General features: G+C 44.2%; 1 protein-coding gene across 1 annotated transcript in view; it reads right to left on the reverse strand.

Annotated features, from left to right (window-relative positions):
- Window positions 1-22,456, reverse strand: part of LOC124285203 — a 54,967-nt gene that overhangs the window by 29,102 nt on the left and 3,409 nt on the right. The window contains exons 4-12 of the mRNA XM_046721389.1: window positions 20,528-20,609; window positions 19,189-19,290; window positions 13,808-13,947; window positions 12,538-12,600; window positions 11,760-11,781; window positions 11,232-11,374; window positions 10,509-10,545; window positions 7,243-7,338; window positions 1,790-1,935 (exon numbers count right to left, since the gene is read on the reverse strand). Of these exons, the coding sequence (XP_046577345.1) occupies window positions 1,790-1,935; window positions 7,243-7,338; window positions 10,509-10,545; window positions 11,232-11,374; window positions 11,760-11,781; window positions 12,538-12,600; window positions 13,808-13,947; window positions 19,189-19,290; window positions 20,528-20,609 (831 nt within the window). The remainder of the gene's footprint in view (window positions 1-1,789; window positions 1,936-7,242; window positions 7,339-10,508; window positions 10,546-11,231; window positions 11,375-11,759; window positions 11,782-12,537; window positions 12,601-13,807; window positions 13,948-19,188; window positions 19,291-20,527; window positions 20,610-22,456) is intronic.

Consider the following 22,456-nt stretch of genomic DNA (forward strand, 5'->3'; position numbering starts at 1 on the left):
AGTAATTCCAGGAATTGGGCATGACATATATCAAATGCATTGAAGTTTTCATCATTCTGTCAGGACACAACAGGAACAGTTTACTTACTCCCTCCAGTACTGGATGACCTGTGCATGTAGTGACTCTGCCTCCCTGTCATACTGACACATGACTACAGGAACAGTTTACTTACTCCCTCCAGTACTGGATGACCTGTGCATGTAGTGACTCTGCCTCCCTGTCATACTGACACATGACTACAGGAACAGTTTACTCATTCACTCCAGTACTGGATGACCTGTGCATGTAGTGACTCTGCCTCCCTGTCATACTGACACCTGACTACAGGAACAGTTTACTTACTCCCTCCAGTACTGGATGACCTGTGCATGTAGTGACTCTGCCTCCCTGTCATACTGACACATGACTACAGGAACAGTTTACTCACTCCCTCCAGTACTGGATGACCTGTGCATGTAGTGACTCTGCCTCCCTGTCATACTGACACCTGACTACAGGAACAGTTTACTTACTCCCTCCAGTACTGGATGACCTGTGCATGTAGTGACTCTGTCTCCCTGTCATACTGACACCTGACTACAGGAACAGTTTACTCACTCCCTCCAGTACTGGATGACCTGTGCATGTAGTGACTCTGTCTCCTGTCATACTGACACCTGACTACAGGAACAGTTTACTCACTCCCTCCAGTACTGGATGACCTGTGCATGTAGTGACTCTGCCTCCCTGTCATACTGACACCTGACTACAGGAACAGTTTACTCACTCCCTCCAGTACTGGATGACCTGTGCATGTAGTGACTCTGTTTCCCTGTCATACTGACACCTGACTACAGGAACAGTTTACTCACTCCCTCCAGTACTGGATGACCTGTGCATGTAGTGACTCTGCCTCCCTGTCATACTGACACCTGACTACAGGAACAGTTTACTCACTCACTCCAGTACTGGATGACCTGTGCATGTAGTGACTCTGTCTCCCTGTCATACTGACACCTGACTACAGGAACAGTTTACTTACTCCCTCCAGTACTGGATGACCTGTGCATGTAGTGCCTCTGCCTCCCTGTCATACTGACACCTGACTACAGGAACAGTTTACTCACTCCCTCCAGTACTGGATGACCTGTGCATGTAGTGACTCTGCCTCCCTGTCATACTGACACCTGACTACAGGAACAGTTTACTCACTCCCTCCAGTACTGGATGACCTGTGCATGTAGTGACTCTGTCTCTCCCTGTCATACTGACACCTGACTACAGGAACAGTTTACTCACTCCCTCCAGTACTGGATGACCTGTGCATGTAGTGACTCTGTCTCCCTGTCATACTGACACCTGACTACAGGAACAGTTTACTCACTCCCTCCAGTACTGGATGACCTGTGCATGTAGTGACTCTGTTTCCCTGTCATACTGACACCTGACTACAGGAACAGTTTACTCACTCCCTCCAGTACTGGATGACCTGTGCATGTAGTGACTCTGCCTCCCTGTCATACTGACACCTGACTACAGGAACAGTTTACTCACTCCCTCCAGTACTGGATGACCTGTGCATGTAGTGACTCTGCCTCCCTGTCATACTGACACCTGACTACAGGAACAGTTTACTCACTCACTCCAGTACTGGATGACCTGTGCATGTAGTGACTCTGTCTCCCTGTCATACTGACACCTGACTACAGGAACAGTTTACTCACTCACTCCAGTACTGGATGACCTGTGCATGTAGTGACTCTGTCTCCCTATCATACTGACACCTGACTACAGGAACAGTTTACTCACTCTCTCCAGTACTGGATGACCTGTGCATGTAGTGCCTCTGCCTCCCTGTATTCGCCCCGGTCACACAGACAACAGGCCAGGTAGTATCGATGTTCAGAAAGGAGATCTTGTCTGGCTGTCTCCTCACACTGACCCTTCAGCTTCTCCTGCAATACAACAACATAATCCAGTCTCTTCGCATTGACCCTTCAGCTTCTCCTGCAATACAACAACATAATCCAGTCTCCTCACATTGACCCTTCAGCTTCTCCTGCAATACAACAACATAATCCAGTCTCCTCACACTGACCCTTCAGCTTCTCCTGCAATACAACAACATAATCCAGTCTCCTCACATTGACCCTTCAGCTTCTCCTGCAGTACAACAACATAATCCAGTCTCTCCGCATTGACCCTTCAGTTTCTCCTGCAATACAACAACATAATCCAGTCTCTTCGCATTGACCCTTCAGTTTCTCCTGCAATACAACAACATAATCCAGTCTCCTCTCACTGACCCTTCAGTTTCTCCTGCAATACAACAACATAATCCAGTCTCTTCGGATTGACCCTTCAGTTTCTCCTGCAATACAACAACATAATCCAGTCTCTTCGCATTGACCCTTCAGCTTCTCCTGCAATACAACAACATAATCCAGTCTCTTCGCATTGACCCTTCAGTTTCTCCTCCCTGCAATACAACAACATAATCCAGCCTCTTCAAATTGACCCTTCAGCTTCTCCAGTAATACAACAACACAATCCAGTCTCCTCACACTGACCCTTCAGTTTCTCCTGCAATACAACAACATAATCCAGTCTCTTCGGATTGACCCTTCAGTTTCTCCTGCAATACAACAACATAATCCAGTCTCCTCGCATTGACCCTTCAGTTTCTCCTGCAATACAACAACATAATCCAGTCTCCTTGCACTGACCCTTCAGCTTCTCCTGCAATACAACAACACAATCCAGTCTCCTCTCACTGACCCTTCAGTTTCTCCTGCAATACAACAACACAATCCAGTCTCCTCTCACTGACCCTTCAGTTTCTCCTGCAATACAACAACACAATCCAGTCTCCTCGCACTGACCCTTCAGTTTCTCCTGCAATACAACAACACAATCCAGTCTCCTTGCACTGACCCGTCAGCTTCTCCAGTAATACAACAACATAATCCAGCCTCCTCTCACTGACCCTTCAGCTTCTCCAGCAATACAACAACACAATCCAGTCTCCTCTCACTGACCCTTCAGCTTCTCATGCAATACAACAACATAATCCAGTCTGTTCTCACTGACCCATCAGCTTCTCATGCAATACAACAACACAATCCAGTCTCCTCGCACTGACCCGTCAGCTTCTCCAGCAATACAACAACATAACCCAGTCTCCTCGCACTGACCCTTCAGCTTCTCCAGCAATACAACAACATAATCCAGTCTCCTCGCACTGACCCATCAGCTTCTCATGCAATACAACAACACAATCCAGTCTCCTTGCACTCACCCGTCAGCTTCTCCAGCCTCAATACAACAACATAATCCAGCCTCTTCGCACTGACCCTTCAGCTTCTCCTGCAATACAACAACATAATCCAGTCTCCTCGCACTGACCCTTCAGCTTCTCCAGCCTCAATACAACAATACAATCCAGCCTTCTCACACTGACCCTTCAGCTTCTCCAGCCTCAATACAACAACATAATCCAGTCTCCTCGCACTGACCCTTCAGCTTCTCCAGCCTCAATACAAAAACATAATCCACTCTCTTCGCATTGACCCTTCAGCTTCTCCAGCAATACAACAACACAATCCAGTCTCCTCGCACTGACCCTTCAGCTTCTCCTGCAATACAACAACACAATCCAGTCTCCTTGCACTGACCCTTCAGCTTCTCCTGCAATACAACAACACAATCCAGTCTCCTCACACTGACCCTTCAGCTTCTCCTGCAATACAACAACACAATCCAGCCTCCTCGCACTGACCCTTCAGCTTCTCCAGCAATGCAACAACACAATCCAGTCTGCTCTCACTGACCCTTCAGCTTCTCCTGCAATACAACAACACAATCCAGTCTCCCCTCACTGACCCTTCAGTTTCTCCTGCAATACAACAACACAATCCAGTCTCCTTGCACTGACCTGTCAGCTTCTCCAGCAATACAACAACATAATCCAGCCTCCTCTTCAGCTTCTCCTGCAATGCAACTGACTGACTTCAGCTTCTCCAGCAATACAACAACATAATCCAGTCTCCTCGCACTGACCCTTCAGCTTCTCCAGCCTCAATACAACAACACAATCCAGTCTCCTCGCACTGACCCTTCAGCTTCTCCAGCCTCAATACAACAACACAATCCAGTCTCCTCGCACTGACCCTTCAGCTTCTCCAGCCTCAATACAACAACATAATCCAGTCTCCTCAGCTTCTCCCTGACCCTTCAGCTTCTCCAGCCTCAATACAACAACATAATCCAGTCTCCTCGCACTGACCCTTCAGCTTCTCCAGCAATACAACAACATAATCCAGTCTCCTCACACTGACCCTTCAGCTTCTCCAGCAATACAACAACATAATCCAGTCTCCTCGCACTGACCCTTCAGCTTCTCCAGCAATACAACAACACAATCCAGTCTGCTCTCACTGACCCTTCAGCTTCTCCAGCAATACAACAACACAATCCAGTCTCCTCGCACTGACCCTTCAGCTTCTCCAGCAATACAACAACATAATCCAGCCTCCTTGCACTGACCCTTCAGCTTCTCCTGCAATACAACAACATAACCCAGTCTCCTCGCACTGACCCTTCAGCTTCTCCAGCCTCAATACAACACCATAATCCAGTCTCCTCGCACTGACCCTTCAGCTTCTCCAGCAATACAACAACACAATCCAGTCTCCTCGCACTGACCCTTCAGCTTCTCCAGCAATACAACAACATAACCCAGTCTCCTCGCACTGACCCTTCAGCTTCTCCAGCCTCAATACAACAACATAACCCAGTCTCCTCGCACTGACCCTTCAGCTTCTCAGCAATACAACAACACAATCCAGTCTCCTCGCACTGACCCTTCAGCTTCTCCAGCAATACAACAACATAACCCAGTCTCCTCGCACTGACCCTTCAGCTTCTCCAGCAATACAACAACATAATCCAGCCTCCTCGCACTGACCCTTCAGCTTCTCCAGCAATACAACAACATAACCCAGTCTCCTCGCACTGACCCTTCAGCTTCTCCAGCAATACAACAACATAATCCAGCCTCCTCTCACTTACCCGTCAGCTTCTCCAGCAATACAACAACATAACCCAGTCTCCTCGCACTGACCCTTCAGCTTCTCCAGCCCAATACAACAACATAATCCAGTCTCCTCGCGCACTGACCCTTCAGCTTCTCCAGCCTCAATACAACAACATAACCCAGTCTCCTCGCACTGACCCTTCAGCTTCTCCAGCAATACAACAACATAATCCAGTCTCCTCGCACTGACCCTTCAGCTTCTCCAGCCTCAATACAACAACATAACCCAGTCTCCTCGCACTGACCCTTCAGCTTCTCCAGCCTCAATACAACAACATAACCCAGTCTCCTCGCACTGACCCTTCAGCTTCTCCAGCAATACAACAACATAATCCAGTCTCCTCACACTGACCCTTCAGCTTCTCCAGCAATACAACAACATAACCCAGTCTCCTCGTACTGACCCTTCATCTTCTCCAGCCTCAATACAACAACATAATCCAGTCTCCTCGCACTGACCCTTCAGCTTCTCCAGCCTCAATACAACAACATAACCCAGTCTCCTCGCACTGACCCTTCAGCTTCTCCAGCCTCAATACAACAACATAATCCAGCCTTCTCGCACTGACTGGCCACTGGCAATGTCCACATGTTTAGTTCCGTTTGTGACTTAGCATTAAGTTGGAGTTACATTAAAGGTCACATGTAACCAAAAAATCAAACATAATAATTAAAACACAATTATCACTTATTCATGACATATAATATACATTGCTGGTTATGAAAAAACATAAAAACAAAATTATAAGCGTACAATCGCAAATAAAAAGTGCAATATTTTGTACTTGGGTTTACTTCCCAAGAAACGAAGCAGCCGGGATACCGAACCCAGTCAGAGCGGGTGGGTGTGCACTCAAGTGTAACGGCCGGTTCATTTGCAGATGCCCTCACGGCTCATTGTGTGTGTATATATAGAGATGTTGAGTTTTATAAATACATGCTCATTATTTGTGTATAACATTTTGCAATCAACAGACATCATAACATGTCATGTGTACAAGTATCACACCTGCCTGTCTGTGTAATTACATAATGTGACAGAGACCGAACTCGGGCCATAAATCAATGCGTTTTGTTTATGGTGTATAGCCTGATAGGTGTTTGGTTCAAATTGCATGTGGTCAGTGATTGAAATTGTGTATTGAATATTGTCATTAGCAGACGGGCAGGCAGACACATAGGTGCCAATAAAACAGACTTTGAGTTTTGTCTGTGACAACGACATATCTATATCAAAGTCAGAAATTCTGTCGACGCTAAATAATGACATTGCTTTTAAGTATCGAACTGAGAAAGTGACTCGGTAAGAAGAAAGTGTGGTGAAATAGACAAATGAAATCATAAAAACAGTTAAATCGGTAATCTACTGTAATAACATATAAAAAGCTCGCGCCTGTGAAATATTTAACAAAACATTAGAAAAATAGCTCACACCAAAGCCTTCAACGAATATTCACCGGACAACCCGCTTCCAAGCTCCGCGAACCTATTTCACTGCGCATGTGCTATGAGCGCAGCCCAGCTGTTGAAACCACTTCAATTCCCCAAACGCTGGGGGAAAGTTAGTGAATCGTTTGAACTACGATTTCGCGCGGTTTTTTTCATCGCATTATTTTTCAACTTTATTGTTGAATTTGCATTTTTGATGATTTGTTTCGGTAAGTCCATACGGAAAGGTATCAGAATCTGCAAAGTTGTGTTTTACGTTGCATGTGACCTTTAAAGATGGTGTCATTGTTGTTAAAAGATTTTCTGCATAGATACCAGGTTAAGATTGACAAATATGACACAATGACTGTTTCAAAAAATGTTTTTCAATAATGAATGTAACAGGTATAAATGGTTCAATATTATAGTTTATGTTTCCTTAAACAAAGTGAAAGAACGCATGACAACACTTACCCCATAGTGATAAAAATAAAACATTGACAGGCAGTGATCAAGGTGACACAACATCTTATTCAAGCATCACATCAACAAACAATACTTCTCTTCAAAACGAAGGAAAACAACAAATATGTGACAAAAATAAATATACAACAAGCTCCACACATTCTTGTCATGCCAAGATGGAGCCACAAACAGTCACATTACAATAAGCATGGCAGTGTCCAGTACTTGATGTAGCTACATGGTAACAGGAGTGTTTAGTGCTGGTTGATCTTACTAAGGTTTGGATGACCTTGTGTCCAGCCTTTGCCACCCCGTCCTTACATCCTGCCAGGTCCATGAAGTACCGCACGTTCTCCAGGTGAAACAGGAGCTGCAGCAGGAAGACAGGGGTCAGCACAATGGGGATGTACACAGATTCTGCAGCTATGGAGGGTAGAAGGGTGTCAGCACAATGGGGATGTACACAGATTCTGCAGCTATGGAGGGTAGAAGGGTGTCAGCACAATGGGGATGTACACAGATTCTGCAGCTATGGAGGGTAGAAGGGTGTCAGCACAATGGGGATGTACACAGATTCTGCAGCTATGGAGGGTAGAAGGGTGTCACAATGGGGATGTACACAGATTCTGCAGCTATGGAGGGTAGAAGGTGTCAGCACAATGGGGATGTACACAGATTCTGCAGCTATGGAGGGTAGAAGGGTGTCAGCACAATGGGGATGTACACAGATTCTGCAGCTATGGAGGGTAGAAGGGTGTCAGCACAATGGGGATGTACACAGATTCTGCAGCTATGGAGGGTAGAAGGGTGTCAGCACAATGGGGATGTACACAGATTCTGCAGCTATGGAGGGTAGAAGGGTGTCAGCACAATGGGGATGTACACAGATTCTGCAGCTATGGAGGGTAGAAGGGTGTCAGCACAACGGGGATGTACACAGATTCTGCAGCTATGGAGGGTAGAAGGGTGTCAGCACAATGGGGATGTACACAGATTCTGCAGCTATGGAGGGTAGAAGGGTGTCAGCACAATGGGGATGTACACAGATTCTGCAGCTATGGAGGGTAGAAGGGTGTCAGCACAATGGGGATGTACACAGATTCTGCAGCTATGGAGGGTAGAAGGGTGTCAGCACAATGGGGATGTACACAGATTCTGCAGCTATGGAGGGTAGAAGGGTGTCAGCACAATGGGGATGTACACAGATTCTGCAGCTATGGAGGGTAGAAGGGTGTCAGCACAATGGGGATGTACACAGATTCTGCAGCTATGGAGGGTAGAAGGGTGTCAGCACAATGGGGATGTACACAGATTCTGCAGCTATGGAGAGTAGAAGGGTGTCAGCACAATGGGGATGTACACAGATTCTGCAGCTATGGAGGGTAGAAAGGGTGTCAGCACAATGAGGATGTACACAGATTCTGCAGCTATGGAGAGTAGAAGGGTGTCAGCACAATGGGGATGTACACAGATTCTGCAGCTATGGAGAGTAGAAGGGTGTCAGCACAATGGGGATGTACACTGATTCTGCAGCTATAGAGAGTAGAAGGGTGTCAGCACAATGGGGATGTACACAGATTCTGCAGCTATAGAGAGTAGAAGGGTGTCAGCACAATGGGGTATGTGGAGCTACAGATGTCTGCAGCTGTAGACGTGGATTCTGTAGAAGGGTGTCAGCACAATGGGGATGTAAATGGATTCTGTAAATGGAAGGGGATAAGACAATGGAGATGTGGTATGTGGAAGGGGATAAGACAATGGAGATGTGGTATGTGGAAGGGGATAAGACAATGGACATGTGGTATGTGGAAGGGGATAAGACAATGGACATGTGGTATGTGGGAGGGGATAAGATAATGGAGATGTGGTATGTGGGAGGGGATAAGATAATGGAGATGTGGTATGTGGAAGGGGATAAGACAATAGAGATGTGGTATGTGGAAGGGGATAAGACAATGGACATGTGGTATGTGGAAGGGGATAAGATAATGGACATGTGGTATGTGGAAGGGGATAAGACAATGGACATGTAAGGTATGTGGAAAGGGGATAAGACAATGGACATGTGGTATGTATGTGAAGGGGGATAAGATAATGGACATGTGGTATGTAGGGATAGATGAGGGAAGGACAAGACAATGGACATGTGGTATGTGGAAGGATAAGACAATGGACATGTGGTATGTGGAGGGGATAAAGACAATGGACATGGGTAATGGAAGGGACAAGATGAATGGACATGTGGACATGGAAGGGGATAAGACAATGGACATGGGTATGTGGAAGGGGATAAGACAATGGACATAAAGACAACGGACATGTGGAAGGGGATAAGACAATGGACATGGTATGTGGAAGGGGATAAGACAATGGACATGTGACATGGGAAGGGGATAAGACAATGGACATGGAGATGTGGATATGACAGGGGATAAGACAATGGACATGGACAAGACATGTGGACATGGAAGGATAAAGACAATGGACATGTGGTATGGGACATAAGACAATGGAGATGTGGTATGACAAGAGGGATAAGACAATGGACATGTGGGTGGTATGGAAGGGGATAAGACAATGGAGATGTGACAACAATGGACAATGGGAATGTGGAGAGGATAAGACAATGGACATGTGGTATGTGGAGAAGATAAGACAATGGAGATGTGGTATGTGGAAGGATAGGGATAAGACAATGGAGATGTGGTATGTGGGAAGGGATCAAGACAATGGAGGATGTGGAATGTGGGAAGAGGGATAAGACAATGGACATGTGGAATGTGGACAAGGATAAGACAATGGACATGTGGTATGTGGAAGGGATAAAGATAATGGACATATGTGGGGATGATGGAAGGATAAGACAATGGAGTGTGGTATGTGGAAGAGGGATAAGACAATGGACATGACAAGGATGTGGAAGGATAAGACAATGGAGATGTGATAACGGAGAGGGATAAGATGGAAGGACAAGACAACGAGATGGAAGATAGATAATGGAGATATGTGGTATGTGGAAGGGATAAGACAATGGACATGTGGTATGGTATGGGAGGATAAGACAATGGAGATGTGGTATGTGGAAGGGATAAGATAATGGAGATGTGGTATGTGGGAGAGGATAAGACAATGGAGATGTGGTATGTGGAATGGAGGGATAAGACAATGGAGATGGACAGGGATAAGATGGAGATGGGTATGGACAAGGGGATAAGACAATGGAGGATGTGGTATGTGGAGAGGATAAAGACAATGGAGTGGGAGGAATGGATAATGGAGACGGGATAATGGAAGGGGATAAGATAATGGAGATGTGATGTGGAAGAGGGATAAGACAATGGAAGGATAAGACACAAGATGGACATGTGAAGGGGATAAGACAATGGACATGGATGTGGATGGAGTGGTGGTATGGATAAGATAATGGAGATGTGGTATGTGGAAGGGGATAAGACAATGGGATGTGGTATGGAAGGGGATAAGACAATGGAGATGTGGTGATGGAAGGATAAGATAATGAGATATGCAGAACATTTTTACCTTCTGTGACAGGTGGGATGTGGAAAGAACACACAACCTGGCTGATGTGTTATTGACTTTTCAGGCGTCATCATATGCTTTCTCATGTACCAGTCCAGTGCGGTCAGTGAGTGGCCAGTGATTTCCACAGGTCCCAAACTGTACTCATCCCCTCTAAACCCACAACATCCATATTGTCAAGGGTTAACAATTTCTTGATGTCCACGTTTGAAAAAGCTTCCATGGAGAAGGAAGGAATCAGATTATTTTGATAGAAAAGCCATATCCAAAATTTCACATATGTGGGTAATGTGGTTAAGGAGATATTAGTCATCACAACATATTGGGTATAATATTTCTAAAAACATTGCAGAAAATGAAAAACGATCCGTCATTTGTTACCTCTTGGATAATGGTATGCCCTCAGATAATATCATATAAAATATGTTCAGTATAGTATTGGATAACTTCCCGTCATAATCAGCAGTCAAAGATTTGGATTGCTTGATTTATATTTAGACAGGGGCTGTTTCTTAAGGACACCCCATTTTAATCTTTACAAAAACACTGTGTCCAGGGGGGAAAGAGGAAAGGGAGAGAGGAGGGAGGAAGAGCGAGAGAGGGGAGGAGAGTGGGGAGGGTCAAATGTCCTAACACCTGTAACATGAGAAGACCTTCCTAGTTCTACTGACAGCAGCTGCATGGACGTGATTCATGTACATATCGGGAAGTCAGTGCACTTACTTCATCAGAGTGCTGAACACATTCAAATCAGTCAGAGTCTTGCTGAGCCCTCCCTTGTCTCCCAGTTCCTCCAGTAACCATGGTAACTCAAATGCAGGACGTTTCCGTATTGAGAAGGGCACTTGCGGCCAGATTGGGTGGCTCTGTCAAAATAGTCTTGTCAACACAGTGACATTGTAGACAAAGTTACACTGCCAGTCATTCCAGTTCATAAATATTTGACTTATGACATGTCCGCAACTACTGCCCTGCTTCAGTGGCAGTCTGATATACATAATGTGTCAATGATGTGTGCCCCTGGCACTCAGACCTGACTGGCCACTTGTATTGAATGTTTCCATGCACGTCATCTACATAAGGTAATAAACTGTGGGTCTCTCATTGGCTAATAGATCTCGGTGTTTCCTGCCAATGTCATAGGTGTGGACCAATCTGGACTATATGCATCTATGATTTAATGCAATGAATAAGTCTGATATAGGAAAACATTAAACTTCATACCTTACGTTTGTCTCCAAAATACTGTACCAAAATCTTTAAGGCTGACGACCTGAAAAAGAGACAAGTGATCATGTTTTGAGAGTGTTTTTCACTATAACAAGGCTCCATGGGTTCGTTTTGCTGTAGTCCCAGCACAAAGAGTATCCTTCAATGCAATATAACTATATCCATAAGAGTATCCTTCAATGCAATATAACTATATCCATAGGAGTATCCTTCAATGCAATATAACTATATCCATAGGAGTATCCTTCAATGCAATATAACTATATCCATAAGAGTATCCTTCAATGCAATATAACTATATCCATAAGAGTATCCTTCAATGCAATATAACTATATCCATAAGAGTATCCTTCAATGCAATATAACTATATCCATAGGAGTATCCTTCAATGCAATATAACTATATCCATAGGAGTATCCTTCAATGCAATATAACTATATCTATAAGAGTATCCTTCAATGCAATATAACTATATCCATAAGAGTATCCTTCAATGCAATATAACTATATCCATAGGAGTATCCTTCAATGCAATATAACTATATCCATAAGAGTATCCTTCAATGCAATATAACTATATCCATAGGAGTATCCTTCAATGCAATATAACTATATCCATAAGAGTATCCTTCAATGCAATATAACTATATCCATAGGAGTATCCTTCAATGCAATATAACTATATCCATAAGAGTATCCTTCAATGCAATATAACTATATCCATAGGCATCTATTTCAACTACTGTTTGACCTGTAAAACATGAAGTAACATCACAGAATACAGATGAAGTTCCTCACCTGTCTTGTGTAGATGTGAGGTACCTCTTCTCTACCGCATGCCCAAGTTGTGGGAAGGAGAACCTGTAACGGCACCAGCATACTGACACTACCACGATAACGCTACTCTCACACATGGCTATTACAGTCGAACCCCAATATCTCGAACTCGGTTGAGACGAATTCAGCGTTGTGTTGATTTCATATCTCAGTCCCTGTCGATTTCCTTTTATTTATCATTATTTTACCCTGATGTTTCGAACTAGATCTGTCAACTTCCCGGTTGTGTCGAACTCATTTTAGGGTCTCCAAAAGCCCCAATAATAACAAATTTACCCTTTTGTCTTGAACTGTCAAGTTGGTTCTTGCAACAGAAAACTTCACGCCATCAAAAGTGATGCTCATAAACGGATTCAACAATCAAGTGGCATGTTTAACTATACATCTATCACACTTACCAACTGATTTATTACTCACACAATTAACCTTAATTAATTTGTTACCAGTGACACGTTGATCACAGACGGACAGGATATCTTAACATGCCATCTGTGTTAGCGGTCATGTGATTACCTTGTGAATACAAAATGAGAAGTAAGGAAAACGGATTTGGATTATCTAAATTGATGTTTTGTTTTGGGTTTATCATTTAAGATGTAAGATCAAAATCAGTATGGTGACGGATGTGTCAACACTCAGGTAAGTCAAGCTTTTCCCTTCGACTCAGCATGGTTTGACTGTATATGTTTTTTCAGAATATGTCATATATTCATTAATCCTTGATTCCCTCAACTGACCCACCAACTGCTATTACAAAAACAGTACCAAAGCATCAGGCACCACTACCATAAGTTTGACAGCTATCACAGTATGCATAGAAGTCTAAATTGAATGGGTTTTTTAAAATAAAAAAATTCCCCTTCCAAACTATTAATGTTTTATGATGGAATAAATGTGAGATTCAGTTCCATAGTTTTATGATTCTTATTTCAAATGACCATTTTGTATGTACGAATACCAATTTTCATTTTTGACATCTGGTCGTCAGTGATGTAAGCTCAGGACCACAGCAGTGACAGGAACTGTGTCAATATGTTTTGTTTACTCATACAAAAACAGATGGGCCTAGAGTTTCGAAGCTCTCTAAGCGCTAAGATAGTCCTAAGTGCCATACATTAACATCAACTTACAACTATCTTTGCACTAAGAGAGCTTCGAAAATCTAGGCCATGGTCTATGAAAACATATGTTCTCTACTGGAAACCAGAAACCTGAAATCATTGAGAATCACCTGAGCAATCCTGAGCGTAGAACTATAAACTGTTCCAGTGCACAGTACAGTGGCAGCCACACGGTGATAGAGATGTCCAGTACTTCCATGATCTCACTCTCAGACAGACCCTCATGTGCCACTTGCAGCAGTTGAACCACCTGCAACATCACACAACACTGTACAGCAGCATAACACCATCACACCACCCTGTACAGCACCATAACACCATCACACCACCCTGTACAGCACCATAACACCATCACACACCCTGTACAGCACCATAACACCATCACACCACCCTGTACAGCACCATAACACCATCACAACACCCTGTACAGCACCATAACACCATCACACCACCCTGTACAGCACCATAACACCATCACACCACCCTGTACAGCACCATAACACCATCACACCATCTGTACAGCACCATAACACCATCCTCCTGTACAGCAGCATAACACCATCACAACACCCTGTACAGCACCATAACACCATCACACACCACCCTGTACAGCACCATAACACCATTACACCACCCCTGTACAGCACCATAACACCATCACACCACCCTGTACAGCACCATAACACTATCACACCACCCTGTACAGCACCATAACACCATCACACCACCCTGTACAGCACCATAACACCATCACCACCCTGTACAGCACCATTACACCATCCACCACCCTGTACAGCACCATCACACCACCCTGTACAGCACCATAACACCATCACACCACCCTGTACAGCACCATAACACCATCACACCACCCTGTACAGCACCATAACACCATCACACCACCCTGTACAGCACCATTACACCATCACACCACCCTGTACAGCACCATAACACCACCCTGTACAGCACCATAACACCATCACACCACCCTGTACAGCACCATAACACCATCACACCACCCTGTACAGCACCATAACACCATCACACCACCCTGTACAGCACCATAACACCATCACATCACACCACCCTGTACAGCACCATAACACCATCACACCACCCTATACAGCACCATAACACTATCACAGCACCCTGTACAGCACCATAACACCATCACACCACCCTGTACAGCACCATAACACCATCACACACCACCCTGTACAGCACCATAACACCATCACACCAACCCTGTACAGCACCATAACACCATCACAACACCCTGTACAGCACCATAACACCATCACACCACCCTGTACAGCACCATAACACCATCACACCACCCTGTACAGCACCATAACACCATCACACCACCCTGTACAGCACCATAACACCATCACAACACCCTGTACAGCACCATAACACCATCACACCACCCTGTACAGCACCATAACACCATCACACACCACCCTGTACAGCACCATAACACCATCACACCACCCTGTACAGCACCATAACACCATCACACCACCCTGTACAGCACCATAACACCATCACAGCACCCTGTACAGCACCATAACACCATCACACCACCCTGTACAGCACCATAACACCATCACAACACCCTGTACAGCACCATAACACCATCACACCACCCTGTACAGCACCATAACACCATCACACCACCCTGTACAGCACCATAACACCATCACACCACCCTGTACAGCACCATAACACCATCACACCACCCCTGTACAGCACCATAACACCATCACACCACCCTGTACAGCACCATAACACCATCACACCACCCTGTACAGCACCACAACACCATCACACCACCCTGTACAGCACCATAACACCATCACACCACCCTGTGCAGCACCATAACACCATCACACCACCCTGTACAGCACCATAACACCATAACACCATCACACCACCCTGTACAGCACCATAACACCATCACACCACCCTGTACAGCACCATAACACCATCACACCCCATGTACAGCACCATAACACCATAACACCATCACACCCCATGTACAGCACCATAACACCATCACAACACCCTGTACAGCACCATAACACCATCACACCACCCTGTACAGCACCATAACACCATCACACCACCCTGTACAGCACCATAACACCATCACACCACCCTGTACAGCACCATAACACCATCACACCACCCTGTACAGCACCATAACACCATCACACCACCCTGTACAGCACCATAACACCATCACACCACCCTGTACAGCAGCATAACACCATCACACCACCCTGTGCAGCACCATAACACCATCACACCACCCTGTACAGCACCATAACACCATCACACCACCCTGTACAGCACCATCACACCATCACAAACCACCCTGTACAGCACCATAACACCATCACACCACCCTGTACAGCACCATAACACCATCACACCACCCTGTACAGCACCATAACACCATCACACCACCCTGTACAGCACCATAACACCATCACACCACCCTGTACAGCACCATAACACCATCACAACACCCTGTACAGCACCATAACACCATCACACCACCCTGTACAGCACCATAACACTATAACACTCACACCCTATGTACAGCACCATAACACCATCACACCACCCTGTACAGCACCATAACACCATCACACCACCCTGTACAGCACCATAACACCATCACACCACCCTGTACAGCACCATAACACCATCACACCACCCTGTACAGCACCATAACACCATCACACCACCCTGTACAGCACCATAACACCATCACACCATCCCCTGTACAGCACCATAACACCATCACACCACCCTGTACAGCACCATAACACCATCACACCACCCTGTACAGCACCATAACACCATCACAACACCCTGTACAGCACCATAACACCATCACACCACCCTGTACAGCACCATAACACCATCACACCACCCTGTACAGCAGCATAACACCATCACACCACCCTGTACAGCACCATAACACCATCACACCACCCTGTACAGCACCATAACACAATCACACCACCCTGTACAGCACCATAACACCATCACACCACCCTGTACAGCACCATAACACCACCCTGTACAGCACCCTATACAGCACCACAACACCATCACACCACCTCTGTACAGCACCATAACACACCATACACCACCCTATACAGCACCATAACACCATCACACCACCCTATACAGCACCATAACACCATCACACCACCCTGTACAGCACCACAACACCATCACACCACCCTGTACAGCACCATAACACTATCACAACACCCTGTACAGCACCATAACACTATCACACCACCCTGTACAGCACCATAACACTATCACACCACCCTGTACAGCACCATAACACCATCACACCCTGTACACCCTGTACAGCACCACAACACCATCACACCACCCTGTACAGCACCATAACACCATCACACCACCCTGTACAGCACTATAACACCATCACAACACCCTGTACAGCACCATAACACCATCACACCACCCTGTACAGCACCATAACACCATCACACCACCCCTGTACAGCACCATAACACTATCACACCACCCTGTACAGCACCATAACACCATCACAACACCCTGTACAGCACTACAAACACTCATCACACCACCCTGTACAGCACCATAACACCATCACACCACCCTGTACAGCACCATAACACCATCACACCACCCTGTACAGCACCATAACACCATCACACCACCCCTGTACAGCACCATAACACCATCACACCACCCTGTACAGCACCATAACACATCACACCACCCTGTACAGCACCATAACACCATCACACCACCCTGTACAGCACCATAACACCATCACACCACCCTGTACAGCACCATAACACTATCACACCACCCTGTACACAGCATAACACCATCACACACCACCTGTACAGCACCATAACACTATCACACCACCCTGTACAGCACCATAACACCATCACAACACCCTGTACAGCACCATAACACTATCACAACACCCTGTACAGCACCATAACACCATCACACACACCCTGTACAGCACCATAACACTATCACACCACCCCTGTACAGCAGCATAACACCATCACAACACCCTGTACAGCACCATAACACCATCACAACACCCTGTACAGCACCATAACACCATCACAACACCCTGTACAGCACCATAACACCATCACACCACCCTGTACAGCACCATAACACCATCACACCACCCTGTACAGCACCATAACACCATCACACCTCCCTGTACAGCACCATAACACCATCACACCACCCTGTACAGCACCATAACACCATCACACCACCCTGTACAGCACCATAACACCATCACAGCACCCTGTACAGCACCATAACACCATCACACCACCCTGTACAGCACAACACACTATCACACCACCCTGTACAGCACCATAACACCATCACACCACCCTGTACAGCACCATAACACCATTACACCACCCTGTACAGCACCATAACACCATCACACCACCCTATACAGCACCATAACACCATCACACCTCCCTGTACAGCATCATTACACCATCACACTGCCCTATACAGCACCATAACACCATCACACCACCCTGTACAGCACCATAACACCATCACACCACCCTGTACAGCACCATAACACCATCACACCACCCTGTACAGCACCATAACACCATCACAACACCCTATACAGCACCATAACACCATCACACCACCCTGTACAGCACCATAACACCATCACACCACCCTGTACAGCACCATAACACCATCACACCACCCTGTACAGCACCATAACACCATCACACCACCCTGTACAGCACCATAACACCATCACACCACCCTGTACAGCACCATAACACCATCACACCACCCTGTACAGCACCATAACACCATCACAACACCCTGTACAGCACCATAACACCATCACACCACCCTGTACAGCACCATAACACCATCACAGCACCCTGTACAGCACCATAACACCATCACAGCACCCTGTACAGCACCATAACACCATCACACCACCCTATACAGCACCATAACACAATCACACCACCCTATACAGCACCATAACACCATCACACCACCCTGTACAGCACCATAACACCATCACACCACCCTGTACAGCACCATAACACCATCACAACACCCTGTACAGCACCATCACACCACCCTGTACAGCACCATAACACCATCACACCACCCTGTACAGCACCATAACACCATCACACCACCCTGTACAGCACCATAACACCATCACACCACCCTGTACAGCACCATAACACCATTACACCACCCTGTACAGCACCATAACACCATCACACCACCCTGTACAGCACCATAATACCATCACACCACCCTGTACAGCACCACAACACCATCACATCACCCTGTACAGCACCACAACACCATCACACCACCCTGTACAGCACCATAACACCATCACAACACCCTGTACAGCACCACAACACCATCACACCACCCTGTACAGTGGCAGCCACACGGTGATAGAGATGTCCAGCACGTCCATGATCTCACTCTCAGACAGACGCTCATGTGCCACTTGCAGCAGCTGAACCACCTGCAACATCACAACACCCTGTACAGCACCATAACACCATCACACCACCCTGTACAGTACCATAACACCATCACACCACCCTGTACAGCACCATAACACCATCACACCACCCTGTACAGCACAATTACACCATCACACCACCCTGTCCAGCACCATAACACCATTACACCACCCTGTACAGCACCATAACACCATTACACCACCCTGTACAGCACCATAACACCATCACACCACCCTGTACAGCACCATAACACCATCACACAATCACCCTTTCTCACACACTTACCATCTATACAACATTAGGACACACCCTTTCACACACTCACTGCCTGTACAACATTTTGACACACCCTTTCACACACTCACTGCTTGTACAACATTAGGACACACCCTTACCATATGTACAACACTAGGACACACCCTTTCACACACTTACCATCTGTACAACATTAGGACACACCCTTCCACACACTCACTGCCTGTACAACATTTGGACACACCCTTACCATATGTACAACACTAGGACACATCCCTTTCACACACTTACCATCTGTACAACATTTGGACACACCCTTCCACACACTCACTGCCTGTACAACATTTGGACACACCCTTACCATATGTACAACACTAGGACACACCCTTTCACACACTTACCATCTGTACAACATTTGGACACACCCTTCCACACACTCACTGCCTGTACAACATTTGGACACACCCTTACCATCTGTACAACATTAGGACACACCCTTTCACACACTTACCATATGTACAACACTAGGACACACCCTTTCACACACTTACCATCTGTACAACATTAGGACACATCCTTTCACACACTCACTGCCTGTACAACATTAGGACACACCCTTTCACACACTTACCATCTGTACAACATTAGGACACACCCTTTCACACACTTACCATCTGTACAACATTAGGACACACCCTTTCACACCCTTACCATCTGTACAACATTAGGACACACCCTTCCACACACTCACTGCCTGTACAACATTTGGACACACCCTTACCATATGTACAACACTAGGACACACCCTTTCACACACTTACCATCTGTACAACATTAGGACACATCCTTTCACACACTCACTGCCTGTACAACATTAGGACACACCCTTTCACACACTTACCATCTGTACAACATTAGGACACACCCTTTCACACACTTACCATCTGTACAACATTTGGAGACACCCTTTCACACACTTACCATCTGTACAACATTAGGGTAATCAGGGGTGTTGTAATCAGCTTCTAACCTCTCTAAGAGTGAGGCACACAATTCCTCAATGCTGGAAAAACAACAACAGTCAATAACTGAAACGGTGCTTTGAAAAAAACTGATGAACATATATAACTGTTTCTTCAAACACAAATATTGAAATTTTAATCATCTTAAACAATGAACAACTTTGCCATGACAAATACATGTTCAGCATATCTGGGAAGTTAGTTGCTGTTATGTTTGTAACATTATCAATCCGAAGTCAAATGTTCATGATGATTCTTCAACCTGCTTTTTGTCTGATACTATTTACATTAATACTCAGACAAATGTGATACTATTTACATTAATACTCATACAAACGTGATACTATTTACATTAATACTCATACAAACATGATACTATTAATTACTCATACAAACGTGATACTATTTACATTAATACTCATACAAACATGATACTATTTACATTAATACTCATACAAACGTGATACTATTTACATTAATACTCATACAAACATGATACTATTTACATTAATACTCATACAAACATGATACTATTTACATTAATACTCATACAAACATGATACTATTTACATTAATACTCATTTACATTAATACTCATACAAACATGATACTATTTACATTAATACTCATACAAACATGATACTATTTACATTAATACTCATACAAACATGATACTATTTACATTAATACTCATACAAACATGATACTATTTACATTAATACTCAGACAAACGTGACACTACTATTTACATTAATACTCAGACAAACGTGATACTATTTACATTAATACTCATACAAACGTGATACTATTTACATTAATACTCATACAAACATGATACTATTTACATTAATACTCATACAAACGTGATACTATTTACATTAATACTCATACAAACATGATACTATTTACATTAATACTCATACAAACGTGATACTATTTACATTAATACTCATACAAACATGATACTATTTACATTAATACTCATACAAACGTGATACTATTTACATTAATACTCATACAAACGTGATACTATTTACATTAATACTCATACAAACGTGATACTATTTACATTAATACTCATACAAACATGATACTATTTACATTAATACTCATACAAACATGATACTATTTACATTAATACTCATACAAACATGATACTATTTACATTAATACTCATACAAACATGATACTATTTACATTAATACTCATACAAACATGATACTATTTACATTAATACTCATACAAACATGATACTATTTACATTAATACTCATACAAATGTGATACTATTTACATTAATACTCATACAAACATGATACTATTTACATTAATACTCATACAAACATGATACTATTTACATTAATACTCATACAAACGTGATACTATTTACATTAATACTCATACAAACGTGATACTATTTACATTAATACTCATACAAACGTGATACTATTTACATTAATACTCATACAAACATGATACTATTTACATTAATACTCATACAAACGTGATACTATTTACATTAATACTCATACAAACATGATACTATTTACATTAATACTCATACAAACGCATACTAACGTGATACTATTACATACATACAAACGTGATACTATTTACATTAATACTCAGACAAACGTGATACTATTTACATTAATACTCATACAAACGTGATACTATTTACATTAATACTCAGACAAACGTGATACTGTTTACATTAATACTCATACAAACATGATACTATTTACATTAATACTCAGACAAACGTGATACAATTTACATTACTACTCATACAAACGTGATACTATTTACATTAATCCTCATACAAACATGATACTTTTTACATTAATACTCATACAAACATGATACTATTTACATTAATACTCATACAA

Source organism: Haliotis rubra, unplaced genomic scaffold, assembly GCF_003918875.1.
Source record: "Haliotis rubra isolate DU_JTF1 unplaced genomic scaffold, ASM391887v1 Scf355, whole genome shotgun sequence".
Classification (NCBI taxonomy): domain Eukaryota; kingdom Metazoa; phylum Mollusca; class Gastropoda; order Lepetellida; family Haliotidae; genus Haliotis; species Haliotis rubra.